Source organism: Dendrobates tinctorius, unplaced genomic scaffold (genome assembly GCF_039654945.1).
Source record: "Dendrobates tinctorius isolate UK_male_01 unplaced genomic scaffold, ASM3965494v1 ptg000035l, whole genome shotgun sequence".
Taxonomy (NCBI): domain Eukaryota; kingdom Metazoa; phylum Chordata; class Amphibia; order Anura; family Dendrobatidae; genus Dendrobates; species Dendrobates tinctorius.
The window spans coordinates 33,479,009-33,505,792 of NW_027361703.1; the positions used below are offsets into that span (position 1 = coordinate 33,479,009).

Genomic DNA, 26,784 nt, shown 5'->3' on the forward strand with positions numbered 1-26,784 from the left:
CAGCCCTCAGGGATGGATCTGTCTCCGGAATAGACCAATGTTTATGTAAAATGGCACACATGTTGTGCCATTCATGATTATATGTAGAGATGAACCGTATAGGTCCATCTCCATTTGACAATCCACTCTTCTGGGTAGACTGTAAGAGACTGCTGCGTGGGGTATGTCTCGCCCTGTTGTAACCTGCCTTCACACACCTGCGACTATAGCCCCTTTTCAGGAAACAGTCTCTCAGATCCTGGGCTTGTCTCTCAAATCGATCATTGGTGGAGCAGATGCGCTGCATGCGAAGGAACTGTCCGATTGGGATGGCCCTCACAGTGGCAGGATCATGGGCTGATGTGGCATGTAATAAAGAATTTATGGAGGTGGGCTTCCTGAATACGTCCGTCTGGATGCGCCGGTCGGCATCGACCTCAAGGCGAATGTCCAGGAAGTCCACACACCTATCATTGAATGCGTACGTCAGACGGATGTTACAATATTGTCTTTCAAAGACCTCATGAAATCCCCGAGTTGGTCAACAGTAATATCCCACAAAAATAAAATATCATTGAAGCGGTACCAGCACAGCACATGGGAAACGCCCCGCGGGCCCCCGTCACCAAACAAATCTCTCTCCCAGGCGCCAAGGAAAAGGTTGGCGTACGAGGGCGCACAGGCTGCGCCCATGGCTGTGCCCCACTTCTGTAAATAAAAATGGTGTTTGAAAACAAAAAAATTGTGGGTAAGGATAAAGTCGACGAACTCGAGGACCAGCTCACATAGAGGGCCATCCAGGTCAGAGGCATTATGATATGGGTAATTGGATATATGACCATATATCCAATTACCCACATAGTGGGAGGGAGGAGTTGGGGACATTTGGGTTAATACTGTCTGCATTATTTGATGAGCACTTCTGTTACTTTGAGATTTTCACCTGTAGTACTTTCTCTAAATAAAATTTGATATTTTTATATGCAAATTGATCGCATGCTCTGGTTGTTTCTCCTGAAATTCATAGCTTTGATTGAGCTTGTGCATATGGTGTTGGAGTGGGTTGCTTTCCCCCATCTCCATTTCACCTCATTACATTTATGGGGGTTTTGTTGCCAGAACAATATACACTCACTGGCCACTTTACTAGGTACACCATGCTAGTAACGGGTTGGACCCCCTTTTGCCTTCAGAACTGCCTCAATTCTTCGTGGCAGAGATTCAACAAGGTGCTGGAAGCATTCCTCAGATATTTTGGACCATATTGACATGATGGCATCACACAGTTGGCGCAGATTTGTCGGCTGCACATCCCTGATGCGAATCTCCCGTTCCACCACATCCCAAAGATGCTCTATTGGATTGAGATCTGGTGACTGAGGAGGCCATTTGAGTACAGTGAACTCATTGTCATGTTCAAGAAACCAATCTGAGATGATTCGAGCTTTATGACATGGCGCATTATCCTGCTGAAAGTAGCCATCAGATGTTGGGTACATTGTGGTCATAAAGGGATGGACATGGTCAGCAACAATACTCAGGTAGGCTGTGGCGTTGCAACGATGCTCAATTGGTACCAAGGGGCCCAAAGAGTGCCAAGAAAAAATTCCCCACACCATGACACCACCACCACCAGCCTGAACCGTTGATACAAGGCAGGATGGATCCATGCTTTCATGTTGTTTACGCCAAATTCTGACCCTACCATCCGAATGTCGCAGCAGAAATCGAGACTCATCAGACCAGGCAACGTTTTTCCAATCTTCTACTGTCCAATTTCGATGAGCTTGTGCAAATTGTAGCCTCAGTTTCCTGTTCTTAGCTGAGAGGAGTGGTACCCGGTGTGGTCTTCTGCTGCTGTAGCCCATCTGCCTCAAAGTTCGACGCACTGTGCGTTCAGAGATGCTCTTCTGCCTACCTTGGTTGTAACGGGTGGCAATTTGAGTCACTGTTGCCTTTCTATCAGCTCGAACCAGTCTGCCCATTCTCCTCTGACCTCTGGCATCAACAAGGCATTTCCGGCCACAGAACTGCCGCTCACTGGATTTTTTTTCTTTTTCGGACCATTCTCTGTAAACCCTAGAGATGGTTGTGCGTGAAAATCCCAGTAGATCAGCAGTTTCTGAAATACTCAGACCAGCCCTTCTGGCACCAACAATCATGCCACGTTCAAAGGCACTCAAATCACCTTTCTTCCCCATACTGATGCTCGGTTTGAACTGCAGGAGATTGTCTTGACCATGTCTACATGCCTAAATGCACTGAGTTGCCGCCATGTGATTGGCTGATTAGAAATTAAGTCTTAACACACAGTTGGACAGGTGTACCTAATAAAGTGGCCAGTGAGTGTACATGTATACAGTCAAGAGTGTAGTACAAGGATAGGGTATAGATAGGTTGCAATTACCGTGTTATGTAGCATGTGACCACAGAGAGATGCTGATGGATCACAGGTCCAAATATTTTATTTACATGGTTTTCATGGCCGCGTCAGCTAATGGATCCTCCTGCCAGTAGGAAAACTAAGCTCAATATGAGGAGCTGTCGCGTATCTCCTAGGCTGTTCCCTCCCACATTCTGTGCCCACCCCTGGGCTTATGCAGCCTCTCGCCTTCCAGCTCTGAGTATGATTTTCACGTAGAACAGTGGATGGCCCATAACTTTCCACTCATAGCTCCAAATGGGTCGGCGGCACCGCCACTGGGTTCCACTGGATTTTATCTGTGCAGGGAGATCAAATATTCCTACCGTATGTAATCCCTGGTAGCTACGCTTTATATCTCCATAATGCAGAGTGTTACAGGTGGCTTCCAGGCACGGGTGTGTGGGGGAAGGAATGCCGGTTCTGAGAATGTGCTCGGCTAGGCTCAGAGATATTACATTGTTACAGATTCAGAACACATGACACATGCACAGAAAATGAACAGGTCAGTAAGACCCTGTTCACACCACCCAAGAACTAAGACACAGAAAGAACACACAGTATGACAAATGTGCATAAATACTCTGTTGTAAAATATATGTAACAGTAAGCAGTACTTGTGTCTTAGTTCTTGGGTGGTGTGAACAGGGTCTTACTGACCTGTTCATTTTCTGTGCATGTGTCATGTGTTCTGAATCTATTGATTTCTTGCTTATGCAAGCTTTGGGAGATCCCCGCCTCTCTTTTGGGACATGCACATAAAAAGCTATTTTGCCCAGCGAGCCCATACCGGGCAGCACCTTTCTGAACCTTGCTCATGAAGGTATTGTTCACATGTTCAGGTTTTAAATATATTAGATAGGACTGCTCCGAGAAGGGTATACCGTGACGTGGTGGAGTGGCTTAGCGTATATTTTTTTGCAAAAAAAACGTATCAACAAAATACCCTGGTTTTAACATCTTTTACTAGCACTTGCTGCTTACTGTTACATATATTTTACAACAGAGTATTTATGCACGTTTATCATACTGTGTGTTCTTTCTGTGTCTTAGTTCTTGGGTGGTGTGAACAGGGTTATACTGACCTGTTCATTTTCTGTGCATGTGTCATGTGTTCTGAATCTATTGATTTCTTGCTTATGCAAGCTTTGGGAGATCCCCGCCTCTCTCTTTTGGGACATGCACATAAAAAGCCATTTTGCCCAGCGAGCCCATACCGGGCAGCACCTTTCTGAACCCTGCTCATGAAGGTAATGTTCACATGTTCAGGTTTTAAATATATTAGATAAGACTGCTCCGAGAAGGGTATACCGTGACGTGGTAGACTGGCTTAGCGTACATTTTTTTGCAAAAAAACGTATCAACAAAATACCCTGGTTTTGTTAACATCTTTTACTAGCACTTGCGGCTTACTGTTACATATATTTTACAACAGAGTATTTATGCACGTTTGTCATACTGTGTGTTCTTTCTGTGTCTACATTCTGTTATAGGTCATTTTCCAGATTCAATACCTCAGAGCCTTGCTGTGACCTGTAGTGCCACAATGTCTCCATGTGTTTGAGTCAGACAAAGGAATCCAGTTTGGCTGTAGCTGCACTAGGCTCACACCCTTGTGCTAATTGCTATTCCCCAAGCTTCAAAGGGCTTGTTCTTGGAGTTAATTAAAGAAAAACAATGATCCTGTGAAATCCCAAGGGTGAGGGGCACATTTCAAGAGATGTCCTGAACCTATAATCCAAAATGGAGTCTCCCTCATCCCTCACAGGTCTCAGCACTTGCCTATGCTCCTCTAACTTTAAGAGCTGCCGTGGTTCCTTCCACTATTCAATAATATTACTCACCAGTTGATTGTGAAATTTCTTTTATATATTCTACTATCTGACTTGTTACATCGGTGACATCATATTACTGTACTGTGCTCAAATTCAACAAGCTCTTTAGAATAATTTATTCCTTTACAGTTGTTTGTAAATGCAGACTAAATGGCCAAGTGCTATATTTTATACATCTGTGGCAAAGGGACCAAATGGAAATATCTGAATTTAAAGATTAAGAGGTGGCTCTCAATAGTTTCGCTAATATAGCATGCTTGTAACATACAGTAGATACATGGGTGGCCCTTCTAATCACAATATTAATTCTGTCAAATAGGACTATTGAAAACTTAGTAAATTGTGACCATAACTCTAAAGAGAACTAGAAATTCATCCAAAAGCCCAAATATACATACTTGCACATCTTGAGCGGAAATATAAAAATTTATATGCCCTCGAATGACAGGTCTACAAAATAATATATTCTGTAACCATCACAGGTGACTTTGTACTTTTCTGAATCATCTTTTTGCCCTGATTTCAAAAATGTATATAGTTTTTCTGTAACACGTATAGTTTCCATGGAGCAGCATCATTATTATAAAGGTATAGCAAATATACTGTCGACATTAAGAAAACAATCTCCATATCAGAAAAAAATGCTTCACCTTACAAAACAGTTTTTATTGAACCAAATAATTTCACATGCAAAATAGAAAGCAAAATATGAGCGGAAATTAAAAAAGTGCTTGACATTAGACTGTCAAGCACTAAGACTATGATATGATTTTTCAGGGTTGTCACTATATAACATCCAACAGTAATCTGCCATCACTGAGTCGTTCCAAAAACCTTGGTAGCAGTGTTCCATTACTTTATCGTCCTGGTGAAACCGCTCGCCTTGTTCATTGCTTACATCCCCAAGATTTTGAGGGAAATCTAAATGTGATTGCAAAAAGTGCATTTTCAGAGACATGCAACATCCAAGACACTGGTATGCATTTAGCAGTTCCTCAACACCTTCAACACATTCTGGAGATTTTTGTTTTCCTAAGAAGTTTTCATAGATCCACTTGAAGCTTTTCCAAGATCTCAATTCCTTATCATTTAGAGTTCCTTCAAGCACATCATCTCTCATAGGCTCTCTGATCGGAGCACCAACAAATACCCCTTCCTTCAGTTTTGCTGGTGAAATGCTGGAGAATTTCTGTGAAATGTACTGGAACCCTTGTGAATTTGTCTTTGCCATGGTTTTCACAAAGTTTTTAATCAATTCCAACTTTATATGTAGAGGAGGAAGAAAGATTTTTGTTGGAGCAACTAAAGGATTATGTTGAACATTGTCGTGACTGGGGACAGAGAAACATCTATGCTCCAGGTAGAGACAAACGTAATGCTCTACTGTATCTCTACTGTCCCATAAACACAAGAAGCAACAATATTTTGTGAAACCTCCTTGCATTCCCATTAGCACCCCAATCACTTTCAAATCTCCAATATTCCACTGATGATGCTTATATTGTATAGCATCTAAAACAACGGACAGATTTTCTTAACTTTCCTTTAGATGACATGTGTGAGCAATAAGGATTGATGGTTTCATAATTCTATTGTGAAGCAACACTGCTTTCAAACTTCTCTGGGATGAGTCAATAAACAATCACCAATCTGCAACAAAATACTCTTGATTCAGTTCTTCAGAGGTCATTCATATTGTTACAGTACACCACTGGTCCATCAACAGTGAAAAATTGTGTTAGGCCTCTTTCACACATCAGGTTTTCGCCGTCAGGCGCGATCCGGCGCTTTTGACAGAAACCGGATCCGGCGAAATGCAATGCCGGATCCGGTTTCCCCCCCATTGACTTGCATTTGCGCCGGATAGCCATGCGTTTCATCCGGTTTTCGCCGGATCCGGCAATGTGTCGCGATCCGGCGTCTGGAAAAAACGGCTACTGTAACGTTTTTTGTCTCCGGCGTAAAAGCCGGACACGCTGGATCCGGCGCGTCCGGCTTTTTCACACAATGAAAGCCTATGAGCGCCGCAATGCGCCGGATCCGGCGAAAGCCGGATCCGGTTTTTTTGGTCTGAGCATGCTCAGTAGCTCTGCCCACAAGACATATATAAAAGCAAGACAGTGGGACCCACAGCCACACCCAACATGCCACCCAAGAAAGCAACCAAGCGCAGCAGGAGAAGGCAGGAGACCACTGCAGCACCATCAGCACCACCACCACCCCAAATGGAGCAGCAAATGGAACATGCTGAGGAGGGGAGGCCAGCAGCAGATGAGAGACGGTAATTATCAAATCCCCCATTCCTCCAAACTAGGGCTATTGAATATCAAGATATTCATTGGCCCTTTGTTTCTCTTTATTCAACAGCCGCCCAATAGATGCAGCAGCAGCAGCAATGGCAGCAGCTGGAACACCACCCACAGGCATGGAGTGTGTCCACCAGGAAGACAGCACATCATCTTCTGGGAGCCCTCCCTCGCATCGTCAGCGTTTGACGGTAAGTTTTTATTTCCAAAATCCATCATCTCTGTAATATATGTCTATTCATTGCCTTTTATTTCAAAACAGGATTCACAAGATGAAGAGGAGCTCCCAGAAGAAGAAGGAAGGGGTGGACAGACACTTGGAGTGGGCTCACAATTGGTAAGTTTTTTGCATCAAACGCAGAAACACAACATCACACTACACACAACACACAGAAAACAATGTTCTGCAGACCACACACAGCAAACAAATGCCTACATCCAAAGACATAACATTTTTTGTTTTCTTCTCTAGTCTTCCCAATCTGGTGCTCGGCCAAGAGGTCCTCGCAGTGCCTCCCAGGGTCGTCGGCGACAGCAACGCGGCGGTCACCAGCGTGTAAGTATAAATATTTTTGCTTTGTTTTTTTGCACTTTTTATTTCATTTCTTTTGTGGAGGCTAATTATGTTATTTTTGTCTTTTTCTTTAACAGCCTTCACAGCGTGCTCCCGACTCTGACGGTGAGGATGGAGGACTCGATGTGGACCACCTCATCGATCTCGTCAGAGAAAGGGAGCCGCTCTGGAATATGGCTGACCACCGCCACGCTGACCTTATCGTTACCCGACGACTCTGGGAGGAAATCTGTTCGCTCCTTGTGGGCCGCTGGGAGGACCTCGATGTTCGGGCCCAGATTAAAGAGCGTAAGTATATACAGTACCGGTTGCTTGATGTAAACCAGTGTTTCACGAACTCCAGTCCTCGTGGTCCCCACGGATCATGTGTTCAGGATTTCTATTTACTATGGAAATCCTGAAAACATGACCCCTGGGGACCATGAGGACTGGAGTTTGGGAAACACTGATGTTGTATACTAACCACTTTGTCCTTTCTCGTTTCAGGGAACAGAATTGTGAGGGATCGTTTCAAGAAGGAGTTCAATAAAGAGATGCGGGCCCCGAGTGGATCTGGAGGACGCAGGAGCAAGTACAAGTACGCAGAAGCCCTGTCGTTCCTCCGGGAAACAATGGTCACTAGAAGGTAAATATTACACACCACATGTGAAAAAAAATGTTAGATGTAAATTTTTTTTTTTCAGCCAGGGCCATACCATGTCAGTATTTTAATTGTTTTTTTTTCCTCTTTATTCCACAGCACGGTGAGCAGCACTCGGGAGCCTGCACGATTGGACCCTTCTGAGGCGATCCCTGAGGAGACCGGCACCGAGGGACACTTCGACCGCCCCGGTACATCTGCACCTCCCCAGCCTTCCCACACATTCGACCCATCTGTCCCATCCACCAGCACAGGAGCATCGTGGCCGCCTACATTACATGAAGCTGCTGGTGAGGAGATCGCTTTCCCTTTACCCCACCCTTCTGCCCCTGCCACCTCTAGTACACCTGCGGGTACTGGGCGGCAGCGGCAGAGGGGTCAGGAAAAGACTTATGCGCCAGAGTTCTTGCATCTGAATGCATCTTTCCAGAACTGTCTAAAAGTCTTGTCAGAGCAAATCTCCGCAGGCTATCAGATCAACTCCAGCATTCTGGAGGTGAAGACACTTCTGCAAACCATGCATTCAGAAGCAAGATCTTCGCCAAACCACACCTTTTTCAGGTCTGTTGTGGAGCGCATGGAAACGCTCTCTCCTGCCCAGCAGATGCATGTAATGCATTCATGCCACGCTGCTCTCCAGCAAGTTACCTCCCAACCTCCTCCTCCCACCACAGTAGTTCCTCCACCTGCACCCCCTCCAGCCACTTTCCATCCTCCCCCTCCTATTACATCTACACCCCCTCCAGCCACTTTCCATCCTCCCCCTCCTATTACATCTACACCCCCTCCAGCCACTTTCCATCCTCCCCCTCCTATTACATACCATCCACCTCCCCAGCACCATCCACCTCCCCAGCACCATCCACCTCCCCAGCACCATCCACCTCCCCAGCACCAGCAACCTCCCCAGCACCAGCAACCTCCCCAGCACCAGCAACCTCCCCAGCACCAGCAACCTCCCCAGCACCAGCAACCTCCCCAGCACCAGCAACCTCCCCAGCACCAGCAACCTCCCCAGTACCAGCAACCTCCCCAGTACCAGCAACCTCCCCAGTACCTGCAAACTCCCCAGTACCAGCAACCTCCCCAGTACCAGACATCTCCCCACTTCCAGCAACCTGCCCCGTACCAGACATCTCCCCACTTCCAGCAACCTGCCCCGTACCAGACATCTCCCCACTTCCAGCAACCTGCCCCGTACCAGACATCTCCCCACTTCCAGCAACCTGCCCCGTACCAAACTCCTTCCCCATACAACTTGCCATCAACATCATCTGCTCCTACAGTCCCTGCCCAACCCTCCACTCCACCACCCACCACCTCTTCTGCTTCCCACATGTCCACCCATTCTGTAGTTTTTTCCACACCTTCACCTCTAACTGTTCCTTCCCCACCACGATCCCAGTCCTCTCTCCACACTCCCAGTGTCGAAGTGTCCCGCAGCCCCTCCAGCAGTATTTCCACCACACACTACACAGATTTATAATATGTGTATTTAAATAAAAATGACCAGTTTTATGGTTTCAAAGCTTTATTAAACAAGTTTATTAAAATTTTAAAAAAGTTTACTAAAAAAAACATTTTTCAATAAAAGTTAAATTATTTTACACTGGTTGTCTGTCATTTCTTTCTGCGGCGAAAAAGGTTAAATACAGGGTATTTAAAAGGTGAAATGGTATTCAAAACTAGGTATATAACTGTGGGTAAATTTTAGCTTTTTGCCACAGTTGTGTTCCTGGTTGTGTTTGAAGCAAAGTATTTCACCTAAAAAGTTGTGTTTATTGTTGGTGATTTCCTAACAATGTACACAACTTTTGTTAAAAGGTGAAATACTTTGCATAAAACACAACCAGGTACAAACCTGTGGCCTAAAGCTAAAAATAGTAAGACCATGACAAGATAGCCAACTTTGGTTGGCAAAGGTATATACTGTTGGTCCAGAAGGTACACAAGTTTGGTTAGGGCACAAATCTTTCACACTCTGTCATCCTGCCAGTGTACTCTGCCTTGAGGTGACATAAAGTATATTGCAAAATTGTCCCTCATTACTGAAACCGTCACAGAACTTCTAGTGGTAATGTCATGGTAATCTTGCAAGGTGGTTTCTTCAGAGGTGTCCTCAATGGAAATGGGTTCCTTGCAGATAACAAAATTGTGGAGTACCACGCACGCTTTGATCACCTCGTCCACAGTTTCTGTCTTGAGGTTGATCGCAGTCAATAGGACCCGCCATTTGGCTGTCAGAATACCAAAGGTACATTCAACCATTCTTCTTGCTCTTGTGAGGCGGTAATTAAAAATGCGTTTTGGTCTTGTCAATCCTCTGCTAGAGTACGGTTTCAAAAGGTGTCCTGACAGCTGGAAGGCTTCATCCCCTACACAGACAAATGGCATAGGTGGACCAGATGTTTGCGGCAGCGGTCTAGGTGGTGGGAACTGGAAGGTGTTTCCATACAGTTTACGCCCCATGGCAGTTTGAAAACTTGAGAGTCATTGGAGCGGCCATAGGCCCCAATATCAACCGCAATAAATTTGTATTCCGCGTCAGCGATGGCCATGAGGACAATTGAAAAATATTTCTTGTAATTGAAATATTCCGATCCCGATCCAGCTGGCTTTACAATGCGGATATGTTTCCCGTCCACAGCGCCCAAGCAGTTGGGAAACTGACATATCTGTTGAAACTTGTCAGCAATTTCAATCCACCTCTCTGTTGTGGGCTCTGGTAAAAACTCTTCAGCTAAGGAGTCCCACAGTGCACGGCATGTGTACTTCACAATTCCAGATATGGTGGAAATCCCGAGTCTGTACTGGAAATGCAGTGACGAAAGGGATTCTCCAGTTGCAAGAAATCTGTGGGGAATTAAAAAACAATAAATTAGTTTTAAATCACAGCATTACATACCAAAACTGACCTATAACACTTGGAGATACAAACTACCACCAACAAGATTGCAGTGAAAGTGTGCTCTGATGCGAGCATATCCAATAAATGTGGCTTACCTTAAAGTCACCATCAGACGCTCTGCGGGTGAAACAGAGAAGCGGTAATAGGTGTCCGCTTTTCTTATGAGGTGTGCAATGCGCTCCACCAAGTAATCAAAATTCTCCATTTTCATCCTAACATATCCAAAAAATGTATCCGGGTTTCGTCGAAGGTCCATGCAGAGTGTAGAATAGACCCCACGCGTCATTCTCTTGGCTGTGATGGGGTGGATCCACAAACGTCGTCTACGATGCCTGATGCGCTGCTGTCTCGCTCTCTCCTTCTCCAGAACAATCACCCTCAAACGATTCGCCTCCGCTATAAAATCCGCCAAATTCTTCAAAATATTTCCAATGACAACATCCATCTTCGCCAGTAACTTGCTCTTCTCTCCAACCTGCACTTTCTCCTCTACAACCTGTCAAAGAAGGGCTGTAGGAACATGCTATATATAGTTTTCCAGTAGCCAATCCCGTTCGGAAGGCCACAAGGGTCAATTTTAAAAACCGGATCCGGCGTAATGCGTCGAAAAACGGATAGAAAAAGGGATGAACCGGATGAGACGGATCCGGTTTTGTCTGTCAAGAAAAAGACGGATCCGGCAGAAAACCGGATCCGTCACATCCGGTTTTACGAAACATTTGCCGGATCCGGCGTTACGGCACGACGCCGGATCGCGCCTGACGCCGAAAACCTGATGTGTGAAAGTAGCCTTAAAGTGTTACTTCTGTGTCAGTAATAACACACTTTGACATCATCATGAAGATGATTCTTCGGTTTCAACCTAGATGCAAGAAGTTCAGCATTATCTTTTGACAATGAAAGGTCTCTGATGAGATCACTTAATTCATGTTGAGTAAAGCATTCTGGCTGCTCCATCAGGTTCATACTCATCTTGACTTGAGGTCTCCATGTCTTCGCCAGTAGCTTCAGCTCCATAGTCTTCATATTCTACTTCATTTTCATCCAATCCAGACAACAGTGGTACAGGAACTGGCAAGGTACCATCATGTGGAATTGGCCTAATCGCAGATTTAAGTACAGGATAATTAATCTTCTGTTTGTTCTTCGTAGAAAAGTCCTTCAGCTTGACAAAACAAAAGTAGCAGTCATCACTATGATTTTTGGGTTCTCTCCAAATCATGTGAACAGCAAATGGCATAGCCACTTTCCTCATATTCAACCAGTCACGAAGACCATTTGAACAACTTAAGCATATCACATGAGGGGTCTAGCTTTTGTCTTGATCACCACGTGGACACTTAAAGTGCATCTGGTACATCTTTTTAATATCATGAGTGATTGAATGTACTTGGCCTTTTCGTGTTAAAGAACCCCACACATAGCACAATCTGTTCGGATGACTGATACACTGATGGGGCATTTTTCTCCTTTAAATCAGATCAAACAGTAGAGTAAGTTCAGTTCAATAGTGGTGACAAACTCAAAAATATGCGATGAGCCGACCAACTATGTAGATATTTCCCTAGAGATGACAGAGGCAGCTTGTATTTAGAACTGATTTTACAGGAGGTAATCTGGTATATAACTATATACAGTTGGAAGGTAAATGGGTCAGCCTATTCCTTACAGATGAACATTTGCAGACAGGCATTTTCTCACTGTGATATTGGCTGCTTTAAGGTTCTCTCTCTGTGGAGACCCTCGCTCAGCTACACCTCAGTAGCTGAGCTGTTTTCTTCCCTCTGAGGTGACTTGCCCTCCCAGAAATGCAGTGAAAATCCTCTCACAATGGTGGTTGTCCACTGCCTTCCCTTCTATCTCCCTGTGGCAGGGCTCAGATCCCTGTAGAGGCCTGGCTCCTGTCAGAGTCTCACATACCAGTCCTTGCTGCCATCACCATCCTTTTCTGACTGACTCAAATCTTAACGCCTCATAACAGTTAGCTCCTCCCCATAACATGTGACTTTCCGAGAAGCAGTCATTGCTTGACTGCACTGTAAATACTCTTTCCCATAAAACTCACTAAAACCTTTACTGATGCTGTCGCTGAAGGAAAATTCACAATTAAGTAAGACAAGCAAAGAAATGGGAATAACATAGGAAAAACCACATACATTGAAAACGCAGAAATAACGTATTAACAAAAATACTTCTCTCTCAGAAACTTTATGTGATAGAGCAAAACTAAGCATATTTTTGGAATTGGCATATCAAACTACATAAAACAGAGATATTACCTTTGCTGATGATTTTTTTTTGTGTTGAGCAGTGCAGCCTTCAGCATGAAAAGGTAAATAAGTGCATGTATTTCAGCTCATGAAGCTCATAATGGTGAACTTTAAATGCATATCCAAGTCCTTACCACCTCACAAATATTTCTCTATTCTTATCTTTCCTCGAATTTGAGTCAATAAATATACTAGTGTCTCATGCCCCATGTGGACTTCTCTGCCTCCAATCTAGAATATCACCAATTCATAATCAACTTTGCTACCTAGTTAATTCACCTCTTTCCTTATTATATTGTTGTTTTTCCCTTTCACCAATCCCTCCATTAGCAATACTAGATACAAAAATACTAACAAAGACATAGAAGGCCATCAATCTTTCTCCTCCATATATTTCTGACCAATCTCCCTCTACCTCCGCCATATATTATCTTTGGTCCTTATAAGATGTCATTCCTTGCCTACTTGTCGGTTCTTCCAACAATCTCCCCATACAGCCTCCATGCACCTTTGAAAGCATCCTGAACACCAACCTCTTCAGGAAAGCCTATAATAGCCGTGCTGACATATTCCGAACAAATGAGCATCCTCTACCATCTACTGCCACCTTTCCTTGTAGATTATAAGCCCTTAAAAGGTCCTCTCTCCCTCTAGATAACCATTTTATCCATTTAACAGTAAGAAATCATGTAGCAAGCCTGCACTTGGGTGCTGTATCAGCAATATCCAGTTATGGCAGATTTATGTGGCACATACGTACCCACAGTATCAGCCCTATTGAATGACGCATCAGGGGGCATACTCGATTCCTGCTCACTCACTGAGGTTATGCAATGAGAAGGAAAAGGATGCATGTGACCTGTGTTCTAGTTGGTAGATCTCAAAGATCAGACATTTATCCCCTATCTGGTGGATAGATGTCCGCTATGGCACAACCCATCTACTAAAAATAATTTATTTTCAGTTGTTTACAGTATGGATCATAAGCCTGAATGTTCACCTATCATATTAGTGTCAGATCTATGAGAAACGCTTAGTGGACCACCCCTTACAGACAAAAAAAAAAAAAAAAGACAATTTTAATTCCCTTCCTGCAACTGTATTTCCAAAAAAGCTGTTCAAACATACACAAATATTATCTCAATAAAACATCAGATTCACCCAGTCTGATTCACATGGTAGCAGTCGCTGATTTATAGGTAACCTCCTCCTCAAGAACAGCAGAAAAGTAATCTAACAGATAAACAGTCTACTACAGCGGTCCCACTATGCAAAAGCGCCTCTGGTGGGTTGTGCCCGCAGCAGTACAGGGGCATCATTTCAGAAACAAATCAGTTCACATAAGAAAATACTAAAAGATCAGCAGTGTGTATATAGAAATAAAGCAAATGCACACACATGTAAATCGCCGACAGGCGCAATAAAAATACAAAGAATGAAATCGACAATATTACTGGGTCTGTCGTGGTGGTCAATTATTACCCCAAGAGCCTGAAAACATATCCTGAATTCAGGTGAAAATATATTTCTTGTCGCACATGTGCAAATAATTTCAGGCAAATCTGTAAAATTATACCATCTATATTCCATCAAGTACTAGAATTAGAGGAACAATCATTTTAAAGGCTTGTTGATCTGTGGACAGAGAAAAGTCTGTGGAGGACTTCACTGTGGAGGTAGTTGAGGTTTCCATCTTGAATCTTTCTGTTGTCAGCAGAAAAAGCACAGCAGTGATTCAAAGTTGGCAATTTATAGTTCAAGGATTTAGACAGAAGATGTTGAAGATTAAACATTTTCTTTATAGAGTGCCAAGTCACTGTAAGGAGACTTATAGGCCATGTAATGCTCCTCTGGGATATTAAATAAATGGCCTCTCCAGAGATGCAGACAGGTCCTGTAATGCTACCTATTGGGGGTAGAAAGCCTAAAAGTCAAAATCGACAAACTGAGGGGCCTTGCCACATGACTTAGGATAAGAAGCCAAACAGAAAATTTGTGTTTGGAAATGGAGTATCTGGGTTGGTTTATTATCCCAAGTCATGTGACAAGGCTCGTTAAAAGGGTTGACATCAACTTTAAAGATTCCCATTTCCAGTCCTCCTTCCCTCTGAAGAGGTTATTTGCATATTTTAAAGGTTAGTAGACTTTCTGGTCTTTGCTGGGACATGTTCAAGAGGTATTTGCTTTAGTTACACCAGAAAAATTTGACTTTATGTGTACCTTTATGATCACGGAGAGATGTTTCCTACATTCATATTTAAAGCTTTCACAGAAGTAATATTTGGCACATGAAAAGCATTTTGGTCAGTCACGGAACAGTAAAGAAGATACGGGGAAAGTTCAAAAGTCTCCTTACGGTCTCTAAAAAGTCTCCATAACAAATTACATAACAAAAAAAATGGCCTTATCACTAATTTCTACCGGAAAATACTATATGCGTACAGAAAAATAAGCTATGGTTGTTCTGATACAAGATGTAGTGTGTTACCCAAGTATGGAATCTTTTCCATCATTCTATAGTGTAAACGAGGTAAGAATTACAATCACATGGCATTAGATTCGCTTTCTCCGTTGAATTCCTTTGCACTGCCCAGTGGTACTTTTAGTTGGAGAACAATCACCCTGTCACTGTATTTGGTGAGGCTCATCATCCACACAATACACCGATGAAGTGTAATCCAGTGTACATATGGCATATCTGCAGCCATTACAGAGAAAATGTACTCTTGGTATTATAGAAAATGCCTTCTTCTGTAACCCGCTCTAAGATGGGTCCATAGATATTCTTAGTCAATGGGATTACCAAGCCTTTGCTTTCAATTTCACCTAAAGAAAGAAACATGAATACGTTTGTTGTAGATGTATATGTACAAGTAGCTAAGAGAACCGCAGGGAAGACTTCATTAAACGATATGGCCGACATGATGCTCATACACAGTGTTACACCTAGCCAGCATTTTTGACAATGCTTGAAATAGCAATACACATGCTCAAACATTGGAGACAGGACAGGGTTCGGAGGAGACTTTGGGGTCAGGCAATATGGGATACGAGATAACGCAGGGATGAGAACACTTTCACAACTAGTTGAGAACTTGAGGTTAGAGGAAGAATGGAAGAAAATATCAGACAAAACAAAGAAAGGTAAGCTGTTAACCAGTTAAGTGTTGCATGAGAAGAACTAAGAGTGATTGCACTTCACCACCTACTCTCTATAAGCAAGGTATTATAGGGCATTAAGTGCTCTCAGCAATGCGGGTTTTCTAGCTATAGATATGATAGAAAATATGTGCAGACGTACAGTTATGGCCAAAAGTATTGACACCCCTGCAATTCTGTCAGAGAATACTCAGTTTCTTCCTGAAAATGATTGCAAACACATATTCTTTGGTATTATCTTCATTTAATTTGTCTTAAATGAAAAAAACACAAAAGAGAATGAAGCAAAAAGCAAAACATTGATCATTTCACACAAAACTCCAAAAATGGGCCAGACAAAAGAATTGGCACCCTCAGCCTAATACTTGGTTGCACAACCTTTAGCCAAAATAACTGCGACCAACAGCTTCCGGTAACCATCAATGAGTTTCTTACAATGCTCTGCTGGAATTTTAGACCATTCTTCTTTGGCAAACTGCTCCAGGTCCCTGATATTTGAAGGGTGCCTTCTCCAAACTGCCATTTTTAGATCTCTCCACAGGTGTTCTATGGGATTCAGGTCTGGACTCATTGCTGGCCACCTTAGAAGTCTCCAGTGCTTTCTCTCAAACCATTTTCTAGTGCTCTTTGAAGTGTGTTTTGGGTCATTGTCCTGCTGGAAGACCCATGACCTCTGAGGGAGACCCAGCTTTCTCACACTGGGCCCTACATTATGCTGCAAAATTTGTTGGTAGTCTTCAGACTTCATAATGCCATGCACACGGTCAAGCAGTCCGGTGCCAGAGGCAGCAAAGCAACCCCAAAACATCAGGGAACCTCTGCCATGTTTGACTGTAGGGACCGTGTTCTTTTCTTTGAATGCCACTTTTTTTCTCCAGTAAACTCTATGTTGATGCCTTTGCCCAAAAAGCTCTACTTTTGGCTCATCTGACCAGAGAACATTCTTCCAAAACATACAGTCCCTTTTCATTCAGACGCCGACGGATAATACGGGCTGATACTGATGTACCCTCTACCCTCGGACTGCAGGGCAGCTTGAACTGGTTTGGATGTTAGTCGAGGTTCTTTATCCAACATCCGCACAATCTTGCGTTGAAATCTCTTGTCAATTTTTCTTTTCTGTCCACATCTAGGGAGGTTAGCCACAGTGCCATGGGCTTTAAACTTCTTGATGACACTGCGCACGGTAGACACAGGAACATTCAGGTCTTTGGAGATGGACTTGTAGCCTTGAGATTGCTCATGCTTCCTCACAATTTGGTTTCTCAAGTCCTCAGACAGTTTTGGTCTTCTCTCTTTTCTCCATGCTCAATGTAGTACACACAAGGACACAGGACAGAGGTTGAGTCAACTTTAATCCATGTCAACTGGCTGCAAGTGTGATTTAGTTATTGCCAACACCTGTTAGGTGCCACAGGTAAGTTACAGGTGCTGTTAATTACACAAATTAGAGAAGCATCACATGATTATTCGAACAGTGCCAATACTTTTGTCCACCCTCTTTTTTATGTTTGGTGTGGAATTATATCCAATTTGGCTTTAGGACAATTCTTTTTGTGTTTTTTCATTTAAGACAAATTAAATGAAGATAATAATACCAAAGAATTTGTGTTTGCAATAATTTTCAGAAAGAAACTGAGTGTTATCTGACAGAATTGCAGGGGTGTAAATACTTTTGGCCACAACTGTATATGACAGAAGAACATAGTTGTTACTGAGTGTTGTACCAAGATATCTTGTAATAAGTGTACAACCTACCATCCAAAACCATTTTGGCAGCGATAGCAGTTGGGTATCCCACAGTTTTGGCCATAGCAGAGTAGCCGTTCACCTCACCATACACAACCAAACTAATGTTTTTGGACTCCAGATGTCCAGATGGGTGCCTGATGCCAACATCATTTCTCATGACAATCATATCACGTTCTCCTGGACCTGAGAAGATGAAAATAGCAGGTCACTGGACTAAACAGCTTATAGGACCAGATGTTCTGTTGGCAACGACAGGAATTCAGCAAAAGTGATTTATAGAATTGTTCTTCATTGTTACAGGTAAACCATGAGCTGATGTGCCCATGTAGGGTGATATCTATCCTACACTGGATTGTGCATCACTAATATACTATAACACCAGTTTGCTAAAAGGCAAAAGTGACCGGTTCAAAAAGTGTAAGTAAATTCAACCAGATACTAAGGAGCCACTGGTGGATGGCATTAAACATTTTATTAATGTGAATATGCCAAGTTTTTCCCTATTGATAGGATAAGGGATAACTTTCTGATCCTGATAATGTGTATTTGAAGAGCCAAGTGTGAATGGGGCATAGGTTGAGGATGCTCATTTCAAGCAAGGCTCTTCATAACCCCGTTTTGGGGATCAGATGGGGTTTCAGCAGTTGTACCAGCAATCTGGAATGTATACCCTATCCTATGGATAGAGAAAACTTTCAACATTTGCACAAAACCTTCAGCTGGTAAAGTTCAAAGCATAAAGTGACATCAGCCGTACCAAAGGAAAGCATAATCTCTAAATGTTTCGCTAGGGCGCCAACAATCGATTCTGCTACAGGCACTGGTTCATCACTTAGTAATCCAAACCTGTTTAGACAAAACACAATGAAACAATTTCAGAAATGAAAATTCTAATGGTATGTCATTATAATTTTTAAAGTTCTGCTTTATGATGATGACAACCTAGCAGGTGAAGAGACAGCCAATTACTAGCCACAACAAAGATGTCACTATTGTCAGTGGCACTGCTGCAGCTGGGAACGATGGGATATCTTGGTTACACATAAACTTTAGGAATGTTCTAATAACTTTATGAAAGAAGCAGGCATACTACATAATACAAAGGGTTTATTTCCAAAGTTGCAGATATCCATTATAATCTCACACGTATAAAGAATTGTGAACGAAAATAGAAAATAATAATGAGCAGCTCCACCTGTTATCCGCTAGCCCAGTATAGCTAAACCCCAATGATTCTCCCTTCAACCTGAAACATGACTGTAGAAGAGGACCAGAGCTCTTACCATTGGACTACCTCCATGTTGCTGTCATTCCTTCCTACTTTATCATATACAGCCTCTTTCACATGGTCCACACTGGTAGTGGCTGGGACCTTCAGCAGATGACACAGGAGCTCCTTCTATATATTGGAATAGATACATTTTAGCTATGGGAATGTAGCCCAGAAACATTTAGTGCCTTATGTGCAAATATATTTAGAATCAGTCAAAATAATATGGACAAAAGTAATGTACAACTACACATTACACCCACAGGAGCTATTATGACATCCCATTCTATATTTAAATCCATAAGCATGAATATGGAATTGATCCTTATAATAATAATCATCATTTTATTTCTATAGCGCCAACATATTCCACAGCACTTTCCATTTTAGAGACTTGTACAGACAATAAAAGACATTACAGCATAACAATAATCACATAAATCATCAGATACCAAGAGGAACGAGAGCGCTGCTCGCAAGCTTACCATCTATGAGGAAAAGAGGAGAAATGAAAGGTGCTTTCACTGTTCTGACCAGCCATAATGAAAGAAATCGGATGTTCATGTAATGCTGCATGAATCGGTTATCAGCCAGAATGTGTAAAAGTACAGACAGAAGGGGCTATTAAATGCATAAAGCATGTGAGAACATGATACGAGGAACCTGGTTATGGTGAAAATTTTGAAACCGGCAATACAAGGATTGCTAAATAAATGTGTTGAGGCTGTAGGCTAGTCTGAAGAAATGCATTGTTAGGGAACGCTTAAAACTGTGGGTATTGGGGATTAATGAAATTGGTAGTGCATTCCAAAGAATTGGCACAGCACGTGAGAAGTCTTGGAGATGAGAGGTTCTGATTATTGAGGATGTTAACCTCAGATCATTAGCAGAACAGAGGGCACGGGTAGGGTGGTAGACTGAGACGAGGGAGGAGATGTAGAGTGGTGCTGAGCTGTGGAGTGATTTGTGTGGGTGAGAGTAATAAGTTTATATTGGAGCGGATGGGTAACCAGTGCAATGACTGGCACAAGGTAGAGGCATCGGTGTATCAGATGGTGAGGAATATGATCCTGGCTACAGCACTCAAGACAGATTGGAGAGGGGAGAGCTTGACAAGAGGGAGACGGATTGGTAGAGAGTTACAATAGTCCAGACGAGAATGAATAAGAGCAACAGTAAGAGATATTGCAGAGTCGAAAGTAAGAAAAGGTCGAATTCTAGAAGTGTTTTTGAGGTGCAGATAACAAGAGCGAACAAGTACCGTACATACTCATGTAGAAGCCGAGTTTTTCAGCACTTTTTTGTTCTGAAAACGCAACACCCCCCCCCCCCCCCCCCGGCTTATGCACGAGTCATTGTCCCAGAAAGCCGGCGTGGGAGGGGGAGCAGCGGGTCACAGCTGCAGGAGCGGCTGTGGCTAAAGTCTGTGCCGCTGCTAAAGAGAAATTAATATTCATTTCTCTTGTAGCGCGCACAGTGACAGCTGCAGCCGCCGGCTTCCAGAATATATCCGATCTTACTCACCCTCCAGCGTGCCCTTGTAGCATCTCGTTGGCCCAGTCGCTCTCGCAGCATCTTGTTGGTGCCGGTTTCCTGCAGCTCTTCCTGTGCTGAGCAATCACGTGGCACCGCTCATTAAGGTAATGAATATGCACGCGTCTCCACTCCCATAGGCATGGAGCGCATATTCATAACCTTAATGACCGGTGCTACATGATCGCTCAGCACAGGAAGAGCTGCAGGAAGCCGGCACAAACGAGATGCTGCGAGGGCACGCTGGAGTTTGAGTAGGATGTTTTTTTCTTTTGTAATAAGAAGCATGCACACCAGGACAGTGACGGAGGGAGCCACGCATACCAGGACAGGAAGGGGGGAGCCACACATACCAGGACAGGGATGAGGGGGACAATGCATACCCAGGCTTATATTCAATTCAATAAGCTTACCCAGTTTTAAGTGGCAAAATTAGGTGCCTCGACTTATACTCGGGTCGGCTTATACTTGAGTATATATGGTAATCGGATGTGGGGGGTGAATGAAAGATCTGAATCAAGAATGACCCCAAGACAGCAGGCAAGTTGCTGGGGAATAATGGTAGAATCACATATGGAAATGGCAATGTCGGGCATAGGTAGGTTAGTGGAGGGAGGAAACACCAGGAGTTCAGTTTTTGACATATGGCATACTATTATTTCCTATCTTGTGCCCTTGTTTTTGGCGTTTTTCCACCAAAGATATAACATTCCACTTCTCTGAGAAGGTTTTCTATGAGATTTTGGATTGGGTCCTTAGGAATTTTTAGCTATTCATCCAGAAGAGCAATTATGGAGGTCAGACGATGATGTTGGAGGAAAAGGCCTGGATTACAATCTCCATTCTAGATCATCCCTATGGTGCACAATGAGGGTGAGGTAAGGGCTCTGTGCGGTCAGTTGACTTCTTTCACACCAAATTTACCCAACCAGGCATTTATGGACCTTGATTTGTGCTGTAGGGAACAGTCATGCTGGTACAGAAAAGGGCCTTACCCAAAATGTTTCCTAAATTAAAATTTCCCTTCACTGGAACCAAGTGGCCTAGACCAACCCCTGGAAAATAACTCCATAGCATTATCACTCCTCCACCTAGCTTTACAGTTGGCACAATGCAGTCAGACAGGCAATGTTTTTCTGGCATTCACTAAACCCAGATTGCCAGATAGTGACAAGTGATTTGTCACTCCACAAAACACGTTTCCAGAGTCTAGTTGTGGGGTATTTTTCCATCACATTATTCGGCACTCATCTTCATGAGTAATGCCGGTGGAGCCCCGACGCTGCACAAAGAGCTGCTGCCGCTGCCCCCCAGCACAGAGCCCACACGCTGCTGAAAGAGCCCCCGCCGCCACCCCCCTCAGCACAGAGACCTGCCGAGAGCACCGCTGCCACAAATGAGGTAATAGGGGGATACTCCACTTACACCTTCCCTGTGAGATGCCCTCTCCCTTCGTCATCGGGACCACTCCCCCCCCAACATATTCAGATTGGTCTGCACCCACCCTGTAAGATGACACCTGGCGTATAAGAAGACACCCGACTTTTAAGAAGATTTTATATTTTAACTGGAAAATTTAGGGGGGTCGTCTTATACTCCCAGTCGTCTTATATGCCGGAAAATACGGTACTCTTCTCAGTAATTCACTTGTAATAAGCCTGATGAAGGGGCCTTCTGAGCCCTGAAAGCTTGCAAATATAATTTCTCTGGTTAGCCAATAAAGGTATCACTCCTTGAATACTTATGTCCCAAAAATGAGGAAAGTATTTATATTGGTAACTCACAGTAAATTCTCTTTCTTGTAGCCTTCATTGGGGGACACAGGAACCATGGATCAATGTGCAGCCACCTGGAGGCTGATACTAAGAATATATCTTAGAAAAAAAAAAAAGCCGATTCCTCCCTAATAGACTATATCTGGGCTGCCAACACCCAGCAATTCAGTTTGTGCAAAATGCAAAAGCAGTAGGAGGACCAAATCCAAGACCCCTCAAACAAGGGAAAGTGCCATATCCCTCAATGAAGGTTATAAGTAAAACATTTTACAATGAGTACCAAAAATCTTTATTTCTCAGTTGCTTCATTGGGGACACAAGAACCTTGGGGCATTCTAAAGCGGTCCCTGAGGTGGGAAAACTAATACCAGTGTTGCAGAAGGAAGAATCAAAATTCTTCAGGTTACTACCCAAGCAACCGCTGCTTACAGAACTTTTCTCCTAAAACTTGCATCAATAGACGCAAAGATAAGAGTTCTACAAAGATGTGGACAAAAAAAAAAAGTAGCAGCCCTATGGAATAGAACAGACGCCTGGAGGTGTCTATGCCCTGACAGTCCGACCGTCCGCATTGGCAGGTCGAAACCAGAGAACAATGGTAGCCCTAGAGGCGGTCTGACCTCTACCAGAGCATACCGGGTGACCCGCAACATTCATACGGAGCTATGAGAGATAGGTAGAGTTTACAGTCTAGCCTGTATTGTTAGTGTCAGTCTACAGATTGCAGCATATTAACCCCTCGTTCCTATGCACCCTAATGAAGCAACCAAGAAAATGCATTTTCTCTAAGGGTAAGTTCACACAGGACTTTTTTACTGATTTTTTTTCTGCAGCAAAACTTGATATTCTTGGCAGGAAAGAAGCTGTGGCAAAAGCGCAGGTTTAGACGCGAGTTTTTTTTTCTGTCTCTTTGTCCATGCTAATGTCCATGACTTTTCTGCAGCAAAAACGCTGCAAATAATGACACCTGCGTTTTTGCAGCGTTTTTTCAACACCCATTCAAGTCAATGGGTGAAAATCGCTGAAAAAAACACAGCAAAAACACTGAAAGAAGTGACATGCTCTATGTCCAAAAAACACAGCAAAGCACAAAATCCTGATCACACAAAAAAACAAAACATATGTGCATGAGATTTCTAAAATCTTATAAGCTTTGCTGGTAATGGAAAAAGCAGCTGAAAATTAGCATAAAAAATGCAGCAAAAAATTCCTGTGTGAACTTACCCTAAAATACCAGAGCATTTCAGAGAAAAATATTCCTGACTGCAACCATACAGCTGGACTATGATTCATGCTGCCCACAGTTTGGGCTGCATGAATCAGGTACAGATATAAACCTATGAAATTGTCTGTATAGCCAATTGGGACATCCCCTTAAGAAGCCAAATCACCAAAACCAAAACAAATTGGATCCTGAAATAATGTTAATACCGTATATACTCGAATATAAGCCGAGATTTTCAGCCCGTTTTTTTGGGCTGAAAGTCCCCCTCTCGGCTTATATTCGAGTCATATACACCGGGGGGTCAGAGGGGGAGGGGGGCGGGGGTGTCAGGTCATACTTACCCGTCCTGACGCTGTGTCTTGAGCCCCCAGCTTCTCCCCGTGCTCTCTCTTCCTGCCTTCAGCGGTCACTTGGTGCCGCTCATTAAAACTCATGAATATGCGCATATCATGAGTTTTAATGAGCGGCACCACGTGAACGCTGAAGGCAGGAAGATAGAGCGCGGAGAAGCTGGGGGCTCAAGACACAGCGTCAGGACGGGTAAGTATAGCGATACTCACCTGTCCTGTGTCCATCGCTGCTTGCTGCTGTCTGTCATCGGTCATTTACTTGAGACAGCAGAGGGCGCGGTGACGTGATTAGTGCGCGCCGCGCCCCCTGCAGTCTGGACGTCACTGACTGATGACGTGGCAGATAGCGGTGAGCAGCCATGGACGCAGGACAGGTGAGAATCTGACACCCAGCGACGGAGAGGTGAGTATGTCATTTTTTTTATTTTTACATGCTGCAGCAGCGGCAGCATATGGGGGAATGATCTTAAGGAGCTTCTAATGGGGGCAGTATATGGGGGAACAATATGGAGCTTCTAATGGGGGCAGCATATGGGGGAACAATATGGAGCTTCTAATGGGGGCAGTATATGGGGGAACAATATGGAGCTTCTAATGGGGGCAGTATATGGGGGAACAATATGGAGCTTCTAATGGGGGCAGCATATGGGGGAACAATATGGAGCTTCTAATGGGGGCAGCATATGGGGGAACAATATGGAGCTTCTAATGGGGGCAGTATATGGGGGAACAATATGGAGCTTCTAATGGGGGCAGTATATGGGGGAACAATATGGAGCTTCTAATGGGGGCAGTATATGGGGGAACAATCTATGGAGCTTCTTATGGGGGCAGTATATGGGGGAATAATCTATGGAGCTTCTTATGGGGGCAGCATATGGGGGAATAATCTATGGAGCATTTCCCACCCTAGGCTTATACTCGAGTCAATAAGTTTTCCCAGTTTTTTGTGGCAAAATTAGGGGGGTCGGCTTATACTCGGGTCGGCTTATACTCGAGTATATACGGTACCCCAAAAATATCTAGATGTAATAGAACTGTAAAAGTACCATATCCGAGATCTAATAAAACAAGGTACACTATGTCCCGGAACACAGCGAAATACTTCCGGGACATAGTGTACCTGCGCATGAGCAGTAATGATTTTCGGCTTTGCCCTCAGTTGGGCAAAGCATACTGCGTGTGCGCGGAGCAAGATTGCTTTGCGCAAGCTATGGAGTAGGACTACTAGAATTCTGGAAAAGATCACGGACGGGGGCCACGGATGGGGTGGAGAAAAAAAGAAGAAACACCGCCCATCAGACTGGACACAGGCCTCCAACTTCCGGTGACAGATTCCCTTTAAGAGGTGCATTTATCAATATTTTTGTCCTCAAAACTCTATATGTGCAAATACACATATCTACACAAAACATCCCTACCTCAATATATGTATATCTAGATCATATATGTGTTCTGGGCAGCTTTATGACACTTATAAGGCTGTGTGCACACGTTGCGGATTCTGCTGCCGGATTTTCCGCGCCGATTTGTCTAAATCCACAGGTAAAACCGAAGGTCAAAAGACCTGCAGTTTATCTGCAGATTTTCTGCTGTTTAGCCTGCGGGTTTCCCCTGTGGTTTGACACCTGCCATAGACCAGGTGCCAAACCGCAGCGGAATCCGCACAAAGAATTGACATACTGCGGATTTGAAACCGCAGCAAATCCGCGCGGAAAATTCCGCACCGTGTGCACTGCGGATTTCATTTCCCATAGATTAAAAGGGTACTGTACAACGCAGCAGAAACTGCAGCGGATCCGCAGGGCCAATTCTGCTGCAGATCCACAGCAGAATCTGCAACGTGTGCACAAACCCTAAGGCTACTTTCACACATCAGGTTTTCGGCGTCAGGCGCGATCCGGCGTCGTGCCGGAATGCCGGATCCGGCAAATGTTTTGTAAAACCTGATGTGCCGGATCCGGTTTTCTGCCGGATCCGTCTTGTTCTTGACAGACAAAACCGGATCCGTCTCATCCGGTTCATCCGTTTTTCTATCCGTTTTTCGACGGATTACGCCGGATCTGGTTTTTAAAATTGACCCTTGTGGCCTTCCGAACGGGATTGGCTACTGGAAAACTATATATAGCGTGTTCCTACAGCCCTTCTTTGACAGGTTGTAGAGGAGAAAGTGCAGGTTGGAGAGAAGAGCAAGTTACTGGCGAAGATGGATGTTGTCATTGGAAATATTACCACTAGAAGTTCTGTGACGGTTTCAGTAATGAGGGACAATTTTGCACTATACTTTATGTCACCTCAAGGCAGAGTACACTGGCAGGATGACAGAGTGTGAAAGATTTGTGCCCTAACCAAACTTGTGTACCTTCTGGACCAACAGTATATACCTTTGCCAACCAAAGTTGGCTATCTTGTCATGGTCTCTATTTTTAGCTTTAGGCCACAGGTGTGTTCCTTGGTTGTGTTTTATGCAAAGTATTTCACCTTTTAACAAAAGTTGTGTTCATTGTTAGGAAATCACCAACAATAAACACAACTTTTCAGGTGAAATACTTTGCTTCAAACACAACCAGGAACACAACTGTGGCAAAAAGCTAAAATGTACCCACAGTTATATACCTGGTTTTGAATACCTTTTTACCTTTTAAATACCCTGTATTTAACCTTTTTTTAAAACATATTTCGCCGCAGAGAGAAATGACAGACAACCAGTGTAAACAATAATTTAACTTTTATTTAAAATATTGTTTTTTGTGTAAACTGTTTTTAAAGTTAAAAAAACTTTTTTA

At 43.6% G+C, this 26,784-nt stretch overlaps 1 protein-coding gene across 2 annotated transcripts in view; it reads right to left on the bottom strand.

Moving 5' to 3' along the window:
* Positions 1-12,856: 12,856 nt before the first annotated feature.
* Positions 12,857-26,784, bottom strand: part of AASS (aminoadipate-semialdehyde synthase) — a 99,999-nt gene continuing 86,071 nt past the window's right edge. For both annotated transcript variants that reach the window (XM_073573385.1, XM_073573386.1), the window contains exons 21-24: positions 19,129-19,244; positions 18,603-18,691; positions 17,852-18,028; positions 12,857-15,760 (exon numbers count right to left, since the gene is read on the bottom strand). In XM_073573385.1, the coding sequence (XP_073429486.1) occupies positions 15,642-15,760; positions 17,852-18,028; positions 18,603-18,691; positions 19,129-19,244 (501 nt within the window). In that variant the 3' untranslated portion in view covers positions 12,857-15,641. The remainder of the gene's footprint in view (positions 15,761-17,851; positions 18,029-18,602; positions 18,692-19,128; positions 19,245-26,784) is intronic.